The 27169-nt window shown below is 32.3% G+C and overlaps 1 protein-coding gene across 1 annotated transcript in view; it reads left to right on the top strand.

Moving 5' to 3' along the window:
- LOC145241332 (uncharacterized) overlaps positions 1–19931 on the top strand; it is a 402454-nt gene extending 382523 nt beyond the window's left edge. Inside the window, exons 8-12 of the mRNA XM_080104166.1 lie at positions 404–510; positions 3628–3769; positions 5614–6993; positions 15032–15277; positions 18885–19931. Coding sequence (XP_079960292.1) covers positions 404–510; positions 3628–3769; positions 5614–6993; positions 15032–15272 — 1870 coding nt within the window. The 3' untranslated portion in view covers positions 15273–15277; positions 18885–19931. The remainder of the gene's footprint in view (positions 1–403; positions 511–3627; positions 3770–5613; positions 6994–15031; positions 15278–18884) is intronic.
- The last annotated feature ends 7238 nt before the right edge of the window (positions 19932–27169 follow it).

Here is a 27169-nt window from a genome sequence, read left to right on the forward strand (position 1 = left end):
TTACCATCTTGGATCATTTTGGTAAATTTAATTGTAATTTTTATTTTATATATATATATATATATATATATATATATATATATATATATATATATATATATTTATATATATATATATAAACTTCTTCATTTACTCACACAAAATTAATATAAACCTGACGAATCCTATAGTGGATGAAACGCCGAATATTCAGTGTAGCTTAATCGCCATATATATTTTATGAATTACTATATATATATATATATATATATATATATATATATATATATATATATATATATATATATATATATAAGGTTTTTACCTTGTATGTATTATTCATGTTCACTCTCCATTTTATACAGAATTGTAAATATAATCATGAATTTTCTCTCCTGATGTTTTTGACTTTTTGTTTTTTTAGGGGTAAAATGATGTTTGGTTATTCTGACAGAGAATTGGTCACTAAATCTGGTTATGATTTAGTCCACCCCGATGACCTTTCATATTTCGCTGCTGCCCACCAGGAATGTAAGTATTTTGTCCTTATGTTATGGGAAACTTGAATTTTTTATTTTATTTTTATAACTTTTAATGTCTTTTAAATAAATTTATACTTTTTAAATTCTTCTGAATAACGATGAAATTATTTAAAAAAATTTTAAAACTATAATTACATTTGAAATGTTAAAAAAATAAATACGAAATTACCTTAAAATATTTTTTTTATAAATATGAAAATATCTTAGTTTTTTAAAACAAAATTGAAGATATTTTGAAAAATTGTGGTTCAACTAAATATGAAAATATACTTAGCATTTTAAATAAAATAACAATACCATTATTTTTTTTAATAAATATGAAAATACACTTAACATTTTAAATAAAAAATGACAATACCATTAATTGTTTATTAAATAAATATGAAAATACACTTAACATTTTAAATAAAAAATGACAATACCATTAATTGTTTTTTAAATAAATATGAAAATATACTTAACATTTTAAATAAAATGACAACACCATTAATTGTTTTTTTTTAAATAAATATGAAAATATACTTAACATTTTAAATAAAATGGCAACACCATTAATTGTTTTTTTAAATAAATATGAAAATACACTTAACATTTTAAATAAAATGACAACACCATTAATTGTTTTTTTAAATAAATATGAAAATACACTTAACATTTTACATTAAAAAGACAATGCCATTATTTTTTCCAAATGAATATAAAAATACCTTTTAAAATTTAAAACACGCAGATATATATTGAATGCAAAAAATGTAAATTATCATTTTTATATAAAAAGATATGCATTGATTTTATTTACCAGAAGAATCTATATCTGACTATTTCGACCTATATTCGTGTTGCCCGGGAGTCTTCATTCTTAGTTTTGTTTGGATTTTATTTGTGTGAAATTATTTTTGATAAGATTTTGTAAATTATATTTAATCATTCCGGTATTTTCCTGTCATTAAATTGTTATAAAATATAATTAATTTGATTAAGGTAATGTTTTTTTAAATCTTTATTTATAAAATTATTGGATTTAAAAAGCTTCTAAGACTTTCAATCTGTTAATACTTGATAATTTTAAAACCAGAAATGATTTTCTATTCGACAGTTTAAATGCTTCCAAATGTAAAATAAACTTTTTTCGACGATATATGTCTTTATATCATGATTTCATGAAATCAAATTCGGTTTTTTTTTCATTTTCTTTCCTTGTGGTATGGTCGCACTTCTCTTGACTGGAAGATATTAAAAAATATCATTGTTTAAGACAACATGGACTTTCATTTTTTTTGTGACGTCATGCCAAAAGAAAAGAAAAAGAAAAAATAACCGGACTCCAAAACGGATGAAGACGTATATCATCGAAATTAAGTGATTTTAAAATGTTCAAATAAATGTTTATTAAAATAATTCTGCGGTGTATTGGCTTTTTAACTTAAAAATTCTCATATATATATATATATATATATATATATATATATATATATATATATATATATATATATATATCAAATGACCTTGTAACGGGTGTTGTAACCCAACATCCAGTTTACGACTTGCGGTTGCGCATGCGTATATGAACATAAACCCATAACAACGTAAACAAATAAACACAAATCGCTACTTTTGCAGAATTTGACCTGTGCACTGAAATATTAACGTTATTATTTAGAAATTATTATTTAACATGGGAAGGGTGGGGATGTTTTGTAACTATTCTGTATTACAACTATACTGTCACAATTTTCTTACAAATAAATCAACTTTGACCCGTTGACAACGTATTGTTTTACTGTGTACGTTTTCAGCATCCCATTTTTTTTCGCGTTTAAATTATCCAAATAAACAATTGCTTATACTTTCTTTTTTTTTTATTCATCGTTCATTTTCGTGTTACGTTTACGTTATTTTAATGCAGTTTTCTTACAAATAAATCTACTTTAACCCGTTGACAACCATAAAATCATTTTACAACGTATTGTTTTCCTGTGTACGTTTTCAGCGCCCCAATTGTTCTGTTTTTTTTTTTCGCGTTTAAATTAAAACATATATCCAATTTTAATTTAACTTTAAGTATTATGGTATCTGTTCAGTACACATTTACCTATAAGTATGACCAACCACTTATAATTCAATGGCTGTAAGTTTTTTTTTTTCAAAAATAAACAATTATAAACAGAACGACTCATAGAAATCTATCTATATTCTTTTTTCATTTTAATATAATTTCATAGAAATGTTTCTGGTTTATCAGAAAAACTATTTTCTTTACGTCACAAGTGTCACGCTCATACATTAATTCCGTAGCTAATATAACATACTGACCCAACGGGTCACGGATAGTCTAGTATATATATATATATATATATATATATATATATATATATATATATATATATATATATATATATATAATCAGATCTGTTGTTGGCGTTTTTTTTAGCGATATTAACAACTCTGAAACGCTGTTATTGTTATTTTTTCCACTACCTTAGCGTTTTTTAAGTGCTATAAGCGCTTCTTGTTATTCATAAGTTATACATACATATATATATATATATACACACACATATACATACACACATACACACACATATATATATACACATATACACATAAAAATACATGTATATACATGCATACACACACATATATATACATACATAAAAACACCCCCCACATGCATATTATCATCGATTTTAGTCTCATAATTTGATAACGAAGTCTTGTACCACGAAAATTAGTTTGTATATTATAAAATACACACAAACATTAAAAAAAATATTTGTAAATGAAAATGATATACATTAAAAAAGCTTTTAAAATGGAAAATTTTTTAAAATTCGAAAAAAAATATAAGGCAATTGTAAAACATTTTTAAAAGGTTGATATTTAAGCAAACATAAATAAATAATGGAAATAAAATAAATAAAAAAAATGTCTAACTAGTTTAGTTAATTTTCTTTTGTTCAAATGTTATTGTTATTGTCATTGTTGTTGCTGTTGTAGTGACAGATTAATAGCGATTAAAAAGGAAAACGAAGAACAGTATCGGTTGTCTTTATTCAATTTGTCTATATCCTAATTCTTGAATGGTTTCTATTATTTTCCACTTCAGTGATCAAAACGGGCAGCTCCGGTCTAATAGCCTACCGGTGGATCATGAAGGATTTGCGCTGGCTGTGGTTGCAGTCCAGTTGCAAAGTTGTCTACAAGAACAGCAAACCCGACTTTGTCATCTGCACCCACAGACAACTCACGTAAGCAAGAACTGTCACTTTGGTTCCATTCAAAAAATTCAAGCGTTTCAGGATCCCTTAAACTCCCCATCCTTCCTCTCCCTTTAACTCTTCCCCCTTCCGCCGCTTTTCCAAACAAATGGGTTTTTACAAATATCCGAGGATGACTTTGACATGTCGGTGAATGGGAAGCACAGAAAATATTTTGGCATGCTTCAGGAAACAATTTCCGGAGTTAAAGAAAATGAACAAATCCCAGAATGATCCGCGTTGTTTCTGTAATTCATGAACTGCTCTTAAACATTTTGTTGTTGTTGTTGTTGTTGTTGTTGTTGTTGTTGTGTGCGTGTGTGTGTGTTTCTTTTTTCTTTTCTTTCCTTCTTTGAGTGTTTTTTCTTTTTCTTTTCTTTCTTTTTTTTTTTTTTTGGTTGTTGACAGTGTTTTATTTGTTCTTTGCAAAAAAGAATAAGCCCATCTCTTTAGTCTGATACTTAATTCATAATCTCACACAGCTTAAATCTGGAATATATATATATATATATATATATATATATATATATATATATATATATATATATATATATATATATATATATTGTTTTTTTTTTTTTCCTGTTTCTTCTCTCCGTTATTATGTCATCACTTTGGTTATTCAAGCCAGAATTTGTGGTCGAAAGAATTCTTTGGTGACAATTTACAAAGATGCCGGCGCCACGAAAGAACAAAAGATCCTGCTTATTTCTAAACTCTTGTGACGGCTAATACAATAGTGGCGCTAAAACAATACATACGCATACGATTTAGCGGTGCGGTTTGTGTCATATTAGTTTTGCCCAATTCTTTATCTATCTTTTTATGCTCGTGTAAATATACTAGCAGGCTGCTCGGCGTTGCCTAGTCATAAATTACACTTAAGTATATTTTAATTGCAGATTTCGTATTTGTTATTATAAAGCCAACTATTTATTGATTATCATCATGTACCCAATATATAGTAGTGGCCGCCTGACGTTGCCCAGTCGTAAAATACGCTTAACTATGATATTTTAATTCATGCAGATTTCATATTTATTATTATAAAGCCAATTCTCTATTGATTATTATATTGTACCCAATATATAGTAGTGATTTCAAAAGTTTTTAACATATATGACTTGAGTGCCATCAGCTAGAATCGAAACCAAAACATATAGCCACCCAGCGTAATTCGTTATCATCTGACATGAGTTCATATGCATATCAAAACTTTAAAAATAAACGCAGTTAAATATATAAATGTATATTTGCGCATGCGTAGAACATACACGTTGAGTCGAGTTACGCTTTCCAAGTTCTAAGAAACTGAGACATGTGCATGCGAGTATCATGTTTTTCTAAAAAGTTCAATTCTTGTAAGTAAAAAAAAATATATACTCGAGCTGAGATCGAAACCGAAACCTAAAGACAGTGAATCAAGTACGGTCAACATTAGACCAGTTTGCCACGATTTTTTAAATGTGTTTTCAAATCTACTTATTTTTAACATAAGGAAGCTGTCATGTTTTACGACTGCGCATGCGCATTCACAAAATATTTGACAAACAGATAAAAATTCGATGAACTCCGATTTGTTAATTTTGACTCCTTGGCAGCCTTTTTTTTCCATATGAAGATCGATTAAAAATGATCAAAAGTTTTTGCATGTCTGAATACCCTATATACTAAACTTCAAGCCTGTAAATAAAAAATTCGTTGAGTTTTTGTAGATGGATAGATTATGATCAATTTTGATAGCGTAAAAAAAAAAACACCCACTGTTGATTTTTATTTATTTAGAGTGGATGCTTTGATTTAATAAATAATTTGGTTTTAATTTTTTTTTCCAGGGATGATGAAGGACAAGATCTGTTTGGTAAACGGGGGAATGAGTTCAAGCTGCCGTATCCACTGCTGGATCTGGACATTTGTTCTGGATCCGGTTTTCCAGAAGATGATTTTGTCACAAAGTCCAAAACAAGCAAAAGCAAGAAACAGAAATCACAAGTGCGGGATTATCTGCAAGCGAGCCGTAAGAGGAAAACGACAACTTACCGTGATGCATTCCCGGCCCTGAATGGTTACGCTTCATTCTCTGGCCTCAACGGCTACGGCGCCTGCGACGGAGCAGAGTTAAAGCCAGATCTCTTTTACTCTTACACTGGCAATAACTTTGCTTTGGATTCAGATATTTACCGCTCACACGGCTATACACCATTGTCCGGATCAGTATATTCTCAAACGGATCCATTCTCGGAAAAGCACTGCTACTCAAACGGCTACTATTTCGACCCTAGGCAATATCAACATCCACTGTCCTATCATAGTAACAGTTATGCTGATCTCGTTGCCCAGTCGAAATATGGTTACGATATACCAAAGTACGGCTTCGACGGTTATAGCATCGATCTCAGTAAAAAAGTCCATTTCGGGGACGAATACTCTCGCTACGATAACGACTACCGCAAATATGGTTACGAATATAGCAATGATAGACTTAGTACTAGAATCAACGGGAACTACGATCCGATGGAGTTTCGCTCAACTGCTGCTGTTTTCAATGGTTCACCACTGGTCGGTTGCGGAGAAACACCAGTTGCACCTGGGGTTGTATCATCGCCAGCCTGCCTACCTTCTACCTCCATATATAAGACTTCGATAAATGACAGTGCAGCGCAACAGCAACAACAACAACAGCAGCAGCAGCAACAGCAGCACCAGCAACAACAACAGCAGCAACAACAACAGCAGCAACAGCAGCAGCAACACACAGTCACCAATAAAACGTCAGTCATAGACACAAAAGTGAAGACATCTAACTCTATAGACAGTCATAATATTCTTCCTCATAACACAGTCATTAAAAATATCGGCCACGCATCATCACACTTAAGCAATTCACATTCGGACCATAACTCCGAGCCTCACAATGGTAGCGGCTCAAATCTTTATAAACGGACAAATGTGATCACCAGTGGTTCGTCGGCGTTACCCTGGACGTCATGTGTCAAATCGGCTCAAGCCCTCAAACAGAATCTGGTCTCTAACTCGCAGTTGGAGCACCGGTCCGAGGCACCGACGCAACAGCACAAGTCAGTGATAGCTGACGTGAACACAAGTGATAAAGTATCCTCCGGGCTCATGACAGGCAGCCTGTCCACATCAAGTCCAATTGTCGGCTCAACTCCGGCCTCAGTCATTCAGCTGTCAGAAAAAGCCATTCACAACAGGTAAGCATTACATCAAATTATCTACCGCCCCCCCCCCCAGTGGTGTGGGAGGGTGAAGCAAGAGAAAGAGAAGAATTACAAAAAAAAAAAGAGGAATTGGGTTTATCAGCAGAACAATGCATAGGAAGTTGTCTGCCAGGAAGCATAAAGGAAACCTAGGGTTAGGGTTATGCATAGTCCTGCAAGGGTCGTCCTTACCCTCTCTCCAAATAAAAATTGACGATAATGATACTACACTTTGATCCTGACATATTAGAAAATTTTGTCCTTGTCTAAATGTCATGTGAAAAACGCTATGAAAGTCACGTGTTTTAGGTTCTAGTCTAAGTCGATGTTTGCATCCAAGTTTTCTTGGGTCACCCATATTTTCTCCAGCCTTTCAACTCAAATTTCTGTATTTGCTTATCTTATCTAAGAGTCGCTCCCCTCCAACATGGCCAAACCAACATTACCTACCAATTGTCAAGAGATAATCAAGCGTTGATTTTTTTTTTTTATATGAGAGTCAACCACTTATCAAGGCCCGGAGGCCACTCAAGGATAAGAGTTATTGTGTGTACAGTAATCAATAGGATAATATCGTAGTAATCGTTAGTATTGGAGATTTGATAAATTGGATTACTAAAGGAGGTGGTTTATCAGGAATTTGTTTATGTTGGACTTGAAGACATCCAAGTTGTAGTCAGGTGGGACACAGGCAAACGGAAGAGAGTTCCACAGCCATGCAGTTCTAAAAAAGAAGCTTTGTTCATGGAATCTACGTTTTCATTTAGGCACGGACAAAGAGTGGGGAAAATTATTAACAGTGGTTTCAGCTAGGCGGGTGTTTTCCATGAAAGATTGGCGAGGGGGTGCCATAGATTGGAGCTCAGACGAGCAATTGCCATGGAAGTAACGATAAAACAAAGACAGGCTCGCAACATCTCTTCTGTGGGAGAGAGGTTGCTGGGAAGAGAAAAGGGCATCCTCCACTAAGCTACGAAGTCTATTTTGTACTCTGTCGAGGCAGGATAAGCTGTTTTTACCAACAGGAAATCAGATGTGAACTTTCAGGTCTAATTTGACCCAACATTGCATATCCATTGGAACATGAATGAGTGAGGACTGAGTGTAACACTTCCACTCAGTATCACTCACCTTACAAAGCTGTTTCTGTACTGCTTTTGAGTGCAGTTTGCAGTAAAGTTTATTTGAATATTAGATATTATCGGTGTTCTTCCCCAAATGCTGGAAAGTAAGGAAGAAAGAGACTAATAAGCATGACAAAAGAAAGGGAAATTGGGTTTATCAGCAGAACAATGGATAGGAAGTTGTTTACCAGGAAGCACAAAGAAAGGCTAGAGTGGGTTTGTTAATCAAGGTGTGTCAAACAAAAGACTGAAGACAAATGGACATCTCTTTAGACTTAGTGTTAGGATTGGCAATGAGTTTTACAACAGTTTAACTATGCTTCCACATCTTAGTTTTCTGTCAAGGCTGTCTTCATCAGTCAGTTTGTCAATTCATTTCTCCATCTACCTCAAGCCACGATCTGCCTTTAAAGATGTGGAAGTTAGTGTATAGAAGATCTATGTTGTCCCACACGCATCCAGAGTGGTATTAATGCTTACAGAAAGTGTTGAATCCTATATTTTTGTTGAACAGATTAAAAGACTACTGAAACAATGTTAGGGTCAGCGATGTTGTCGACTGGAGAAACACTTGGGTATCATAACTTCAGTCATAGAAATTATTGATCGAAAAAAATGGTTGAGACCAATTTTTAAACAAAGCATATGGCAAAAAAAAAATGCAATATGAATTTTGTACGCATTTCTAAACAAAGGGTACATCTATACTTTTCATTATTTAGTAATTTGCTATTGAGTTGTAAACATCGCCATTGCTATTGAGTTGTAGGCATCGCCAAAAATTCCCAATCAGTCAATGGAGAGGGGGTAACTATAAATCTAATTTATAAAACTCACTATGTCTGTCTGTTTCCATATTTTCAAACTCTATCTCCTCCGAAACTAAAAGTCGCAGAGCGGCGCTAGGGGCCTCAAATGATTGGATTTTTTATGGGCCGTTCTTTTATGGGTCTTTAGTCGGTTCAAATAGTTGTTAAGGGGTCAGAAATGAAAACATCATTATACATTTTGTACATTTATCTTAGTTTATTTTTAATCAGTTCATAGCGTTTTACGTTAGTACAGTGGTAACGTCACCAGCTTTGAATGCTATGGTTTTGCTTTCAGTTTCGATTCTAGCTGATGGCACCCATATATTTACTGTTTTACTTTTGAAATCACGACTATAATATATACAAAGTCTGGACAAATTAAAATATTATATTTAAACGTATTTTACGACCGGATAAAGCCTGGTAAAGTTTAATAATATATTAATCACACCCTCAAAATACTGAGCAGATATATTAAGTATAACGATGAGTTCTGTAATTGATGTTTGTTATTAACATGCCCACACACACACACACACACATATATATATCAATAACACGCGCGCACACACACACACTCACACATTTATATATATATATATATATATATATATATATATATATAAGTGAAAGTGTCTGTCTGTCGGTCTGTGTACATTTCCCTACACAATAACTCAGTCAATTTTCAGTCTACAGACTCGAAATTTTATATACAGGATAGTGAGATTTCGGAAAATTTTTGTAATCAGTTTTTGACCAGAAATTTGGCTGTTAAGGAGTCAAAGGTCAATGATTTGACCTTTGAGAACTCTACCAAACCCTCCGCCAATTTTGGGTATAAACACTTGAAATTTTAGATATAGGTTCCTTGGACATGGATATAACTTAATAACTCTATTTGAGCCCAAAACAATAAATGTTATATGTGATAGGGGTCAAAGTTTTAAAAATAATTGACTGCTGCAGTCTCTACCAAATTACTCAGACAATTTCTGGTCTAAACATTTGAAATTTTGCATAAAGGGTATTCAGAGATAGAGCAAGTTTTTTATCGGTTTGGGTTGAAAATTTGAGCTACAAAAATATAAATCTATGTATGTATGTTTGCATGTCTGCCAAAAACTTTCGGCAGAGGTGATGTATTTTCACAAGATCAGTATCGTTTTGAAGCTTGACCCTTCAGACGACAACTACCGAAAAATTGGCTAAAAACATTAATTTCTTCACCCTCAACTGGGCATTTTTTTACAGGGAGGGGTCGCTGTTTTCGCCGATATTTTCGAAAGTTATCCCCTCTGTTTGATTGTCTAGCCTTGATTTAAACCTACGTCACTTCCGGTTTGGCGGTGGTCGTAACAGCAAGGACGTCACGTTTTTTTCACGTTCTTTTCCTCCTTCACGGTACGGGTTCAAGCCTGCCTTTTTACTACCACTTTTTTTTTTTTTGCTCAACACACACCTCAAAACACTCGGGCAACGCCGGGCACCCATGCTAGTATATATATATTTATATATATACATATATATATGAAGAAGAAGAAAATAACTTCTTTAAAAGGAGACTTATTGGGATAATACAAAGCTCAACTGTTGAGGTGGAGCTTATATACAGAAGTGACAAAATAAAAATAAATGACTATAAAAATATATACTAATGCATATAAATTTAATTGTTTATTCCATACAGAGATTACATCAACTAGGGATAATGGATATATATATATGGTCTTTATACATAGGTATTTCAAAGCCTAATGCTTCTCATCAGAAGAGGAGAGAAGGAGCTAGATAACATATTATGGATGTGATGTCTAGTGATAACTACATTAGGAACAAAATAATGGGGTGTCCAAGGTAGAGGGTAAACAAATATACAACAAATAATTATTGCAAACGCAATAAAATTTAACGTTCTGCCTAATTGAAAAGAGAAAATGAAGAGAAAGAAGTTCCAGATTTTATTGGTTTCTTGCAGCCGACGGTGGCCATTACAAAAGTCTAAACTCTAAGGAAAAATTCAATGTCAGTATAAGCACTTTAAAATACTTTAAAATATAAAAACATAAGTAGAAAAATAACTTATTTGGTAACTATTTTTTTATTTTTTGCCTTCATCCATTTCTCTGTTGTTGACAATTGCTAAACTTTTTATAAGAATTTGGGATCGTGTCAGACACGGGATTCCAGGTTAGTACAGTCAGGGAAGCAGAAAACAAAAAGCGAATTCTAAAGTCCAATGGGTAGAATTTATTAGAATAAAAGGCTTTCCTGCATCTTGGGACGTCAGCAGTAAAGGGGTGAGATTTTGTTGCTTGTCGAGAGTATGTATGTTGAAAGGGCACAAGTGACATATCGCCAATTCATTCGGTTAAAGTACTAGTAAAACAGACACAGAAATGCAATACTGAGGAGATGGGACAGAGGTTGGTGCTTGGTCTTATTAGATTTGTTTAGAATGCAAACACTCTAAATAGACGGTCAAACTCGCCCACTAAAAACGGGGGGAGCGATATTTGCTTAATGACTGAAAATATAATGTAGCAGGGAGACCTTACATTGCACGGAATTGAATGATGATCAACGAATGTTTTACACTCCTATATTTTTATTGTCATCGAAATTAGTGAAATCGTTTGTTTTTCAATCAAATCTATTAATTGCCTGCTCTAATTGGGGATCTATTAGGGTGCAACGGAAAGAAACTTCACATGTCTCCCTATGGTGACTTAGTCTGCAATACATTGTAATCTACATTGCACTGTAGAGAACCTACTGCTGATTTTATAAAATTATTTTTTTATATATAGTAGCTTGAATTAAAGTTTAAAATGCAGAAGTCAAGTATCATGCTTTAATTGTACTCTAAAAAGAAACATTCATTTCGAATGTGCCTCTGTCATATCAAAGAACCTACCGTTGATTTTATATGCCTGACCTTACTAGTTGTGATAATGGCTTGAATTTAAGTTTAAAATGAAAAAGTCAAGTATCATGGCGCAATTGTGCTTTAAACAGAAACATTTATTTCGAACACGCCCCTGTCATATCAAAGAACCTACTCTTGATTTTATATGTCAAGCTTTTCAACTTATGTGGTAATAAAACTTCTCAAATGCACTTGTGATGTTAGGCTGTGTAAGGTGTTAACTTTGGTCAAAAACGTCTGTTCCTTCGTTCATCGGATTATTTCGATTATCGGTTATTGATACTTATCATTCTAATCCAAAACCTATAGAAGAATACTGGCAGGCACATGAAGTACCTTCATATGAAATTTCATAAAAATCGGCCCAACCGTTTCCGAGTTCATAAGGCCTGATTTGACCCAACATTGCATATCCATTGGAACATGAATGAGTGAGGATTGGGTGAAGTCCAGCACTGACTTCCACTCAGTATCACTCACCTTACAAAGCTGTTTCTGTCCTGATATTGAATGCAGTTTACAGTAAAGTTTATTTGAACATTAGATATTATCGGTGTTCTTCCCCAAATGTTAAAAAATGAGGAAGAAAGAGTAAAAGAAGCATAACAAAAGAAATTTGGTTTATCGGCAGAACAATGGATTGGAAGTTGTTCATCAGGGAGCACAAAGGAAAGCTAGAGTGGGTTTGTTGATCACAGACACAGACACACACAGAGACACACACACACACACACACACACACACAAACACACACACACATACACACAAACACACACACACAAACACACTCTGACAAAGTTCCTTTTATATAATAGTAGGGATTTAATAAGCAGTACATTTAATGTTCAAACCAAATATGCATTTTAAAAGCCTATCGATCGGATATTATAAAGAATATAAAACGCTTTCTTTGTGAAGAGTCAATCTATTATTTATGTGACTCTTCTAACGCAGCTGCAGTCAGCATTAAAGTAATGAGCCGTCGTTTTTATAAATAATTGCTTGCCTTAAAGGATCAAAGCAAATCATTCAAACTAGGCCACGGATCAAAAGGATTAATGGATCAAATCAGATGAAGTTAACTTCAGACCAAAGAAGCTAAAACAAGACTTTGTGCAACAGGTTCAAACATAGTAACAGATGTCTTCATATTATAACCTCATTCTAGCAACATTTAATATAATTAATTATGGACATTTGAACCTCTCAGTAAATGATATAAATAATAATAAAAAATATATAGAAATAATTTCACCACGTATTTACTCATAAATCAAATAGGCTCAACTTCAAATTAAAAACCATCATTTCGATTAAAAAATTTTGGAAAAGCTCAACTTTAAAATAATTCAGCTCAAACTGGCACATTAGTAATTAAAAAAGATCAAATTGATGCAGTAATAATTTTTAAAAGCACAACTCAAATTAAAAACGATCAGCTCTAAAGTAAACAAGATCAACTTCAAATTCTAAAGGATTAAAATTACATTACGAATGTTGAACTTCAACTTAAAAAACGCTCAATAACAAATTTAAAAGCTCAATTTAAAATTTAAAAGAAAGTTTCAAATCAGATAAGCTTAAATTTGAGCATTTTTTAATCTAAATTTGAGCACTTTGTATAGAGTGTTATTTATGTATTTTTTGTGTGTGTTTCTCAAGGCTCATATTGTTCAAGTATTTGTGTCGATCAATCTTTGTAATAAAGCATGTTTTCGTTAGGTCGTATGTATTTATAGTTCCTGTTGTATATGCAAGTAAAACATTGGCGATACTAGCAAAACATGTGAGGAAGCTTAATGCAGGTTTTCCCAAACTTCAGGACACCATGGAGCCCCTGAGCAGGGCAAAGGTTTTTTCATGAAGCACTAACAAGATAATTTCTAAAATAAATATGAAAAACATTAATTTAAAATTTTAACTTGTACTTGTTCATTAGTTGTTCCTGTTTTGTGATTTTACTATTTGATTTTTTACTGTTTTGTGATTTTACTATTTTCGTGTTTACAACCAATTTTTTTTTTGGTTTTGATTGATCCAAAAATTGTTGCATTTTGTATTAATAAATTTGTTTATTTACTTTTTATAAACCATCTTGAAACTCTTTACACTTGTAGTTATGTATCATATCTATTTCCAGTGGGAAAGATCAACAATTAAATGTCTGCAGCCATTTAATTTTTCCATATAAAGCATTTGATCCTCTTTAAGAAAAAAACTTTTTGAACCCCTCAGCCTCACGTTAACTAAACAGATCAACTTCAAAGTAAAAAAACAAAAAAACTTAACATTAACTTACAAATGTTGAACTTACAAGTAAAAAAGCTCAATAAAAAATTTAAAAGCTCAATTTTAAAGAAAGTTTCAAATCAAATGAGTTTAAATTTGAGCGCTTTTCAATCTAAATTTGAGCATTTTATATAGAGTGTTATTTATATAACTTTTTGTGTTTCTCAAGCCTCATATTATATTGTTCAAGCATTTGTGTTGATCAATCTTTGTAATAAAGCATGTTTTCGTTAGGTTGTATGCATTTATAGTTCCTGATGTTGTATATGCAAGTGATATATAGACGATACTGGCAGAGCATTTGCTGAAAGCTTAATATAGATAAAATGAAATATTTTACAACTATGCTTGGAATAAATTTGCGAGAGAGATGAAGAAATACAAATATCAGAAAGAAGTTTAATATTAAGAGATCCATCAACTATGTTATTTAAAAAAAAGCTTGGCCTGGTTTGGACATGTTTTCCGGTTACCAGATTCCAGCTATGTAAAGTAATCATATACAGAAGATTTAATTCAAGAAAGATAAAAGAACGACCACAGAAATCATGAGCTGACCAGATAATGATTGAAACTGACATGCCATTCCTGGCAGCTCAAATACTGGACACTAGACCGTGATAAGTCATGAGATTTTGTTTTCAAGCATGTGACGAAGCTCTCTGAAATGTATGCAAATAAATAAAGTTTCATTAGTGTTGTTGAAAAAAAAAAGGCAATTTTAGTCCTATAAATCTAATTTTATCAGCCATTTATATTTTGATTTGCGTGTATGATGGTGTAGGTATGAACCATAGTGCACTACGCAGCCAGAATGGGATGCAGTGGGATTTTATCTGATTCTGATTGTAATTATTTTCAACATTTCGCTTTTCTTACAGATCCTGCGAGAAACAACAGCCTGTAATGAGCAGCATCCCAGTTCCTGTGGTAAAATCATCTACATCATCACCATGGTTACACCAATACGTCGGTAGACATAGTACAGTAGGCTACGGTTGTCTTAAGGACTGGGCCTCAACAGTTAACGTTGCCAGCAATCCGTACCCTTGTCATCAAAAAGTCCAACAAGGTTTAATCCCAGGTGATACTTATTCGCAAGCAGCCAAAGTTGGATATTAAAAAGTGTAAGTCGACTCTTATTTCTTTATATAATCCATTCATCCAAATGCTTTTAGCTGGACCTGGTTCATTACATGCGCTCTAATTACCAAGTTGTTTCGGGTCATGAACAAACTTTTCTATTAATGTGTTAATTTATTAATAGAAATCCATAAATAAAGAAAGTGACGATATAAAACTATGTTACATATCGTCTAGCTGGTGATCATCTAAATCTAAACATGGACAGTTATTTCATTTATGAATGAATACGAGACACTTTGTAATAAAGACTCTGTTTATTTTACTATATACACTTCAACAAAATGACGGCGGTGGGGGTTAGTGGCAGAGGTGGGTTGCAAACTGTGTCAATTTGTGTCTCGCTTCTGTTCGTATCTCTGACTGTTGCTTTGTTTCTCTTTTATTGGTACCTCTACGACCTGTTAACCTATTTTCTCGCCAGCTTGTTTATTCCACTTTTGCTGGTTTTTGGTCTGACCCATGACCGATTGACGTCATGGATACAAGTAGCTCCAAATCCCGGGATTTCTATTGTTTATTCTCGTTTGCCTGGATATAGCTTAGGTCACCTTTCCTGGGACCAACTCTTTTCCTGCTTGCTTGGATGCAGCCTAGGTCACCGTTCCTGGAATGGACCCATTGTTCTTTTGATCGCCTGGAATTTTCATTGTTCTTCCTGCTTGCCTGGACACAGTTCGCCTGCACGCCTCCTTAACAGCTATATATTAATATATATAGATTTATTCATTTATTCAATAAGGGTATACATCAATTAGGGGCGTAGGATAAGTGAGAACTCTTTATACCATGGTATTTCTAAGCCTAATGCTTCTCCTCAATTCCACCATGACAGATATGCAATACAATTACTTGTATTATATAATAAAAAAGAGCTATACTCCTCGTATATCACAGAGATCTACTTAGTTCCCCCAAACAGTCTCAATATTTTATTTTGCTCCTAATGTAACTATCGCTAGACATTGCATCCCTATAATGTTACCTTACATCTTCTCTATTCTGATGAGAAGCATTCGGCTGTGAAACACCATGGTATAAAGAATTCTCACTTACACTACACCTCTAATTGATGTATACCCTTATTGAATAAATCTATATGCATTAGTATATATTTTATATCGTCATTTTCTTTATTTATTGATTTCTGTATAAGATCCAAAACTATTTGTTGCGCTTTGCATCATCCAGATTAAAGAATGGATCATATTTTCTTCCTTTTACTCCCAATATATACAATGTGTTATTTAAAAATAAAGGCCATTTTAGTTCTAGAATCGTGCACCAATATGTTGAAACGAGCAAACACCTTTTATTAAAAGTGATAAGAAAAAGAAATTTGCCACTAATAGTTTTATTCATACAAGTTTAAAAATAAGAAGAACAGGGGAAAAAAACGTGACGTCTTTGCTGTTACGACCACCGCCAAACCGGAAGTGACGTAGGTTTAAATTAAGGCTAGACAATCGAAAAGAGGGGATGACTTTCGAAAATATCGGTGTTATGTGATATTTATTCGCAAGCAGCCAAAGTTGACTCTTCTCACTTATTTTTTTATAGAATTTATGTTTTAATTGAGGTTGTTAAGAAGTTTTGTTACTTTGGTCATATCATTGGAGCATAGGGTGGAGTAGGTGCTTTTTTTTAAATATCTATTCACAAGCAACCACTTCTCACATATTTCTTTGATCGTTCAGCCACGAGCGCACGTGCGCAAAGCTACGCATTTACGAAAACGAGCATGTGCAAAGAAACATCCAAGTCAGGAAAAAGTAAAATTCATGGAATGTAAAAGGACTAAATGACAAAATACAGGAGAAGTGAAAGTTACGAAGCTACGGTAAGCAAATCCAAGGTTCACTGCTGTCTGTGATAACTTATTAGTGAACCTTTAAGCATTGATCTGTAGCCAATCAAGCCGGAGCTCGGAAAAGGTAATTTTGACCTCAAATCTATATTAAGGTCAGAGAAATAAAAAAAACAATTAAAATGTATCACTTGTATTGATCGGACTATTGTTCTTATCTTGAGTTTTATTCGTGCAACGTTTCGGTCGGTGTAACCTCCGACCTTCACCAGGCATGTTGCTCACCATCATGGAAAAAATCTTTTTCAAGATGGCAACTAACATGTCTGACGAAGGTCTGAGGCTACACCGACCGAAACGTTGCACAAATAACACTCAAGATAAGAACAATAGTCTGATCAAAACAAATAATACAAACAATCAGCCGTCATCTCAAAAATTCAGAACCCAATTAAAATAGTTGGATCATTCTACTGCTCCAGAAGATATCTCACTCCTGATGCAATCCTCTACCTGTATAAGAACCAAATACATCCTAAGAAGGAGTACTCTTGCCACATGTGGGGAGGAGCTGCTCAGATTACCTTTCCTGCCTCAACAGGGTAAAAAACCGACTTTGAAATCTAGTGGGTGATACCCTTTTCTCATTTCTGCTGCTTCTTTCTCTAGAAGAGACGTTACGAGCTTCTTTCTTCTCTATTGTTATTTTCATGGCAGGTGCTCGGCTGAGCTTCACTCTATGGTGCCTCCCTGTGATCGTCTAGCTATAACAACTATCAGCAATTTCCCTCACTCTCTATTTGTGCCTAAACATTCCATGAGCAGAGTTTTTTTCCTAGAACTGCTCGTCTGTGGAACACAATACCACGGAGCTGCTTCTCAGCTGACTATGACATGGTCGTTTTCAAGTCCAATGTGAACAGGTTCTTGAATAGCCGTCTTCTAAAAACTAATTAACTTAGCAAATTTCTAATACAGTACCCATTAACCATTGTCCTTGAGTGGCCTGCAGGCCTTAATGAGCGGTGATTATATCATGGAAAAAGAAATATTCTCTTCTTTACTTTCCATGCATGCAAAGTGTGATCATTTGACGTTAAATTTATTTATTATTTCATTGTGACTTTTATGTTCATATCTTGTTTTAAAGTTTAAGATCCACTTCCCACTCTCTATTCAAAGTGTCTTCAAGATGTTCAGTTGTTAATGGTTTATTTTTAAACTAGTTGAGGAGGGGAACCCGGCCTTGCCTGGCAGTAAAATATACTTAAATATATCTTAATTCATGCAGATTTCGTATTTATTATTACATAGTCACAAAAGTTTAAAAAATTGGCTTGAGTGCCATCAACTGAAATCGAAACCAAAACAGTTAATGCTCCAGCTGTGTTCCCTACAGTTTGCGCTATCGGTAGATAGATGAGTAAGATTTAAAATTAAACCACTTCAAGTTATGAATCAATTTGCACATGCGCAAAAGTAATAGAATTATGTCAGTGTTGAAATTGCTAAAATATTTCTGTATGCATTATTCATCCATCCAATCAAAAATTTTACTCGTTATAAACCATCCTTGGTGTATGATTACTATTTCTTATAGTTTAAGAGTTCATCGGTTAAATATTTACACACACACACACACACACACACACACACCTACTTACATCTACTGCCTTATTTATAAATGAACAAAAATGTTATATATAAAAAAAATTGCTTTGTTTAGTCAATTTTTTCATTTTCGTTCTTTTGGATTTTCTATTTTTTTTTTTTTTTCATTCCAGTTTCCATTGAAGGAAGAAGCTATTGGATGACCGACGAGAAATGAGTTAATTCCAACAGCCAAGTTGACCATTCTTCCCCTTCCCTAACCCTAACCCAACACACACACACACACACACACACACACACACACACACACACACCTCGTCCTTTTTCATTTCCTTAAAAGTAACAACCAGTAGAATGTATTCTTGTGCTGACCAGCCTCTGGGATTTACTGCACTGACTTTGGCTCAAGAGACCGGACTTAGCAACCAGACCAAACCAAACCAAACACACCTCCTCGACGCATCCTCCTCCTCCTCTTCCCATCAGCAGCAGAAACATCGATTACTCCGAAATAATGTTTGCTGGTTCAATTCTCCAGGATAACACTCTGTTCATCACTGGGGACAAGAAACGTCGGAGCTCTTCTTGACCTGCTGATGAGAGGGTCGAGCAATGTTGTGTTCACATCATTACCTGCGATGAAATGAGCTCGTCTTCTTTCCTCGGTGGCTGATGTAAGATAGATTTCATGCACCTCCCCTGAGAGCAAAGCCAATGAACGATCAGACTTGGTATGCGGAGAGCCGGGGGGAGAGGTGAGAGGAGAGCCAATCATTGCAGTCAATCTAGGACGGACTAAAATGTCATTACTGCAGTGCGCAAAACTAATAGAACGGCTCAAGAGAAACAAGAAATCTATGACACTTGAATGGGAATCTTGCTAGCCCCCCCCCCCCCCCACTGCCCCTCTTTTGCTTCAAAACAATGAAGGGGCGAAAAGCATCCATGATTTTTGTGAAAAGTTAATGGCTCTTACCTGGACTTCTTGTAATGTTTCTGATATCACCATTTGGTGATTCGGTTCCTCAGCCAATCAAAGATCTCCTCCTCCTGATCCTTCTGAAACTGCTGACAACAACAACAACAACAACAACAACAATTTAATCAGTTTTTTTTGTTTTGTTTTGTTTTTTGCTGGGAATGTTGAGGGCGGATAGAGTGTTGGGTTGGGGTTAAGAAAAAAAAAAAAAGAAAACATGGCTTCGGCGATGAAAAAAAAATATGGCGTCTGAAAATTCTAAAACGAATAAAACAGTTTGTATTGGGGAAGAATTGATAGTTTCATTAGAACACACACACACACACACACACACACACACACACACACACACACAATGGACTCCCCTCGCCCCGTTGAGTTCGATATACAAGACAAAGCATACAGTAGACCTCAGATTTTACATCAGTGTTTTCTTTCTCCTAGATGCATGTCTTAATAAAGACTGAGGGTGCATCTATCTCAGTGAATTAATGCGCCCCCAGATACCAACCTGGAAATTTCTATGACTCGGCGCAGTACATACAGCGTTTAGCCTCCCCAAATGGTCACCCATCCGGTACTTGTCAGGCGGAACGACGTTACTTAACGCCGGCGATCTGGCGAGAATCGGTGTGTATATATATATATAAGAGCAAATAGTTAATAAAACATGTTAAAAAAGAGTTAAAAACATATTTAATCTGAAAAGGAAAGTCGTTAATCCGCGGAGTTTTGAAGAAATACTTTCCTTCTCATCAGAGGGTAGGAATTAGCAAAATGCGGGATCGGATTTTGTATACAAAATTATAAGCTCTATGTCCTATTTGGTGTTATCGAGCTTTTACATTTGGTTGAGATTAATTTATAAATATTAATTCTTTAATATTTATAATCTACTTTAGTTTTACCATCTTGGATCATTTTGGTAAATTTAATTGTAATTTTTAATTTATGTATATATATATATATATATATATATATATATATATATATATATATATATATATATATATATATATATATATTAAATTCCAGGTTAATATTTTCCAAAGATAAAGCAACCAATGAAGTTTTAATGAGGTTCATAAAAGAGTGCTCAATACCGAAGTAGGGAAGATATACTTTTCATTTGCTTTACATAAACATCTGTTGCTACACGTCCATAAGCATGTTTCGGTTTTGTATAAGCAATATCGCCTGATGAGGTCTCTAGTTACGTGTAACTGGCTGACTGAAACATGCTCGTGAATGTGTAGCGACATATTAATGCTTATGTAAAATAAACAAAAGTGTATATATATATATATATATACAATGGTTTCTTAGATGTTTATTTAATGAAACTCAGGTGTTTAAAAATCAGTTCACAATGATAAGTACAGTTATATCATAGTATAATTTTCTTTATTCATACAAACATTATTGGCTACATATGTGCACACACGATTTAGAATTAGAATAAGACAAAACCAGGAGAGCAGATCTTAAACAGACAAAGGATTTAATATTATTTCACATAATTTTATAACGATAATAATCAAAAAGGCATGGATTCGAGCTTTTTAATTATTTTATGCACACACACACACGCACACACACACACACGCACACACACAGACACACACACACATATATATATATATACATATATATGTCTACTATTATACAAATGTTACTTTGTGTGTATGTACGTGTGTACGTGCGTGTGTGTGTATACGTGTGTGCGTGTGTACGAGTTCCTTCTTCACAGTTTTCGAAACAGTTGAATCTATCTTTTGTAAATTTCACACCAAGCTATTTTCTATGTCCGGCAGGGTTCTTAGATAGGTTTTGTACAGAAATTCGTCCGATAAATATCAAAAATCAAAAAAAAATCCAGTCCTAAAAATAGTCCTTCTTTTGTATCGATGAAAAAGTTTTAACAGGGGAATGTTTTACGTTACACCTGGTAAGGGAGATATTAAAAGCTCAACAAATCTTTTATTCTTATAAAAATCAGAATTATTATCACCTGGACATATAGCTCAGTGGTAGAGCATTTGATTACAGATCGAATGATCCTGTCTTCAAGCCCTGGTGTACCTCGCCATTTTATTTCAATTGTTTCTTATTAATGAGTTCAATTTACGATAAAAGAAGGGGTACCATTTAAAATCGCCACAAATCATTTCTTCTGAATGTGATATTGTAAACAAACACAGGTGGAAGAAGATGAACGACATTATCCTTATTATTTATTTATTGTATTATTTTTTTGTGAATCACTCCACAGGGTAAATTATTCCTCGTAATAATCAATAGATAATTGATTATATAATCATACATACGTAATTTATATATGTATATTACGAAGAGTTGAAATGAAAACATTATAAATTCAAAGTTCTTGAAATTGGGAGAATTTCAAGTCTAGAACTGTAACATCTGTTTTTAATTGAAATAAAATCAAGAAAATTATAAAAAAAAAATTGATTGTGGTAGAATGGGGAAATAGAAAAAATGTTGGTAGTTGAAACAATATGTATGTATATATATATATATATATATATATATATATATATATATATATTATATATATATGTATGTATATATACATATATATATACATAAAAAAATATATATTTATGTATATATATATGTATATATATAGAAGTATACATACATATATATATATATATACATACGCATAATATATATATATTATGTGTATGTATATATATGTATATGTATATATACTTCTATATATATACATATATACACACATATATATATATACATATATGTATACATATATACACATATATATACATATATACACATATATATATACATATATACACATATATATATATATATATACATATATACACATATATATATACATATACATATATATATATACATATATATACATATATACATATATACACATATATATGCACATATATACATATATATATACCTATATATATACATATATATACATATATATACCTATATATATACATATATATATACCTATATATATACATATATATACCTATATATATACATATATATATACCTATATATATACCTATATATATTTATACACATATATACATATATATACCTATATATATACATATATATACCTATATATATATACACATATATACCTATATATATACATATATATACCTATATATATACACATATATACCTATATATATACACATATATACATATATATACACATATATACATATATATACATATTATATATATACATAATTATATATACCTATATATATACACATATATACATATATATACATATATATATACACACACATATATACATATACATATATACATATTTGTACACATATATACATATATATATATATATATATATATATATATATATATATATATATATATATACAGGGTGACCCAACAAAAACGGACCCCAACTCTAATTAGGCCCCGTTTCTTAGTGTTTTGTCTGAATGAAATGAAACTTTGGTCATAACTAGTTTATTATATTCAAAACATCACATCAAAACACTGGGGTTTTTGGCGTTTTTTTCTCCGTTGACTGTAAAATGCTCAGAAAAACACTTGAATGTCTTCTGTTTTTTTGGGGGGTCACCCTGTATATACATATATATATACACATATATGCATGTGTATATATACATATATATATATATATATATATATATATATATATATATATATATGTGCATATATATACACACATATACATATATATACATACATATATATACACCTATACATATATATACTCATATATATACATACATATATATACACATATATATACATATGCATACATACATATATATATATATATATATATATATATATATATATATATATATATATATATAATATAAAGCTAAATGTCTGTGTGTGTGTCCTATATGGTTGACTATTTGAAAAAACCGATTGCATATAATGATAGAAGATGTATCGAGACACAGGAATGGGTATGTTTGATCTGGCAGAACGGTGGTTCATTAAAATTGTGGGGTCGCGCCTGGTCCACAAAGTATGGAAATAAAAAATTAAAAAATTAAAAAAAAAACATTTACAAGTGTTTTTGATATAGATGTACATAAGAATACTTTGATAAGTATGTTTTAACTTAAATAGGGATGGTATAATATAATTGTGGGATCTGCGTTCGCGCCTGGCCTCCATAAAATGGAAATAGGCACAAACTTTAATAAAGGCTTTTCATATTTATCTGCGTAAGTATACTTTGATAATTATGTTTCAGTTTGAAGAAATATGGTAAAATAAAATTATGGGGTGTTCGTTCACGCCTGACCTCCATAGAATGGAAATATGTCACAAAGTTTTACAAGTTTTTTTTTTAATATAGATCCACAAAATATTGTGATAAGTGTTTCAGTGTGAACAGGTATGGTATAATAAATTATGGGGTTTAACTGTTTTATTTTTACTTTCATCATATTTTGCTTTGGTTTTGATACCCCCAAATTCGAAGCTATCTCTTTACAACCCTTCCTTTTCATAACCTATCATACTTTCATAAATCAGAGTCCATTTTCTGTAGCCTGTTTTTGACCCCAGTCAACGACGGGTACTTTTGCTAGTATATATATATATATATATATATATATATATATATATATATATATATATATATATATATATATATATATATATATATATATATATATATATAGTGTAAATGTAGAAGAATATAAAAAGGCTATTGTAATACAAGGAATCAGGTGTTAAAATGACGTGACATACAGACAAAAATGGACAAACGAAAGCGGATCTTGTTGACCTTGTTTTTTATTTATCGTTTCATTTATTCATTTATTTTCCAAATCTATCACAGATTCAAAGCAGTAAAATAGACTTACTGTGTGAACTAACCGGGATGGTAAACGTCTTTGATACTTCGAGAGTATAATCTCTTTTTCAGAAATATATATTGTGTAGTTATTCAATCTGTGAAAATTACACGTCATACGTGTCGTCATATATGTATGTTTATATCACTCTGAAGAAGCTGATAAATATCGAAACGTTAGTAAACTTCTCTCCTCATTTATGAAGAAAAGTCCCTATGCAAAAACACTATACATCCAATTTCTTCAAGTTTAGAAATAAAATTAGACATATGTTTTTCTTTTAAATCTAGAATGCGATTGTAAAGCTTTATTTTATTTGAAAGTCATAGACTTGTATATTACATCATTGATGATTCTTCTTGAGCAAGATCCGAATGATTCCGATTGCGATTTATGGGGAAAACCGGAAATGGCCGAAGCAGTTTATGATATGGAGACCACGAGATAAATGCCAGAAAAAGCAGACGATACTAAAACATATAGATGTAAAACCAGATAAGGTTAAGGTTAATTTAAGTAATAGTAAAATAGTAATACATCCAAATACTACAAAAATTCATCTAGTAGAACAACTGCTATTGTATTTTTAGTAAAACAAATTATACCACTATGGTAAAAAAACATTGCCTATTAAAGTGGCGATAAAAGAGATAAGTATGCCCCAGTATTCGCAATCTTCAAGGTGTTTACATTTAGGGAAATGCAATTTCCCTTCACTTTTCCCTAAAAGTTACTTTTAACTATAAATAATTTTCAACTTGAGGAATTTTGTAATTTCTGGATGTATTACTATTTTTGACACAACAATTAAGTAATGTTGTTTTTTTGATGAAAATGACATTTAAAAAAAATCGATCTGAGACTCCATCTTAACAAGCACCGAATTTTATTTAGTTTTACAAATAGAATGTATAAATTACAAAACGTTACGTTTGAGCAAGCATTGGCTGTTAAGGACCTTTAGACATCTTTCATGGCTAAGGCAGCTCATGAAAGTTGATAAATCCAAAAGAGGATTGTTGCTTAATCAAATTGGCACTCATATCGGCAATTAAAAGTAAAGAAAACGCAGAAAAGTCTGTATGATGTACGTACTCACTGCAGAATTAGGATGTCATATTCCAAAAATCATATAATTTGATCAAGTATTTTTTATTCAAACAAATCAAATTTTATTACAAAACGAGTCGTAGTGTTTTCGTCAGCCATGATTAAATTCGATGAAATAAAAAATAGGGGGAGCAACTCAAATTGACGTGTCGAGGTTAAAAATAAACCTTATGTTCAATGCAGTTTAGTAGTAAAATCGCTAACATTTGTAAATTTGGAGTTTCTTAGTTTTAAATAAAACTACTTGATTGATTTACGTGAAATCTGGAATATGACATCTCCGTTATGTAAAGAGTACGTACAGATTTTTCTGTATTTTCTTGACTTTTAATTGCCGCCATAAGTGCCAAGTGAATAAGCAACATTAGATTTAGTATTATAACATTATAACAAATCACGTACAGCTGCCTACTTCAAGATGCTAAAATACTGCAAGATTAGTACACAAAATCAAGAAGCACGCCGAAAGCCAGATTCTTTTAAAGCCACTTAAAACTATTTTAGACATAAAATCACCATCAACGTTGAAATGCAGCTAAATAAAACAAATAAAATTAGAATAATTCATAAACTTAAATTATTTAAAAAAATTTTTTTTTAAATAGCACCGGATTTGAGACGGGATTTGTTCTATAAAATTACCAAATCAAAAACGAAAAATCCGTTTTTATGTAAATGAATTTAAATCTAAAATAACAAGAAATTTTATTTTATTTTTCAAAACATAACAACAAACGACAACTTATTTTTTATATCTAAGAATGGAGAATTATGAAATATTAGTGAGCATGAAACGAAAATAAAATAAAAAAAATATGTCTGGGGTACTCGAAATGAATAGACACCAGAGAATTTTAGTAAACTTACGGAATCAGTCCCGAGTATTGACGGAGATTCTCGGTTCAGTCGTGAATCTGAAGATAGACGACACGAATAAAATGACATAATTACATGTTTTGCTCGAATTACACAAATGCCACAAAATCTGAAAGTCACAATAAAAAAGAAAAAAAAATTGTAAAAAAAAACAAAAAAAAACAGGTTAGTTTTTTGTTTAATTTAGTCTCCTCACAATAAATACAGTTAAAAACCTTTCTAAAAAAAAAATTAGAAAGAAAAAGATGAAGTTGATTTATTTACGGGTTTGAAGAAAATTATTAAACTTAACACGGAAAGAGAGACGGGTTAATTTACCCTTACCATAATTAAACACTTAACACACTTAAAAACATTCCCCCTTTTCTGGGCAAGCAAGAAAAATAATTAGTTTTCGCTAAATGAATTCTTAAAACAAACAAAGAAACAAACAAACAAACAAGTTTTCTGTTCGTCGAACTGTTACGTCAAGACTCGGGACTAACTCTGAATTTTCAATCGATACTTGGGACTGGCTATGTAAAATCTAACATCCTCTGGATACCCATTCATTAGAAATAACCCCACCCCCTCCCTCCAAAAATACCGATGCATT

Source organism: Euprymna scolopes, chromosome 20 (assembly GCF_053919585.1).
Source record: "Euprymna scolopes isolate OS-2025 chromosome 20, ASM5391958v1, whole genome shotgun sequence".
In the NCBI taxonomy this organism is placed as follows: Eukaryota; Metazoa; Mollusca; class Cephalopoda; order Sepiida; family Sepiolidae; genus Euprymna; species Euprymna scolopes.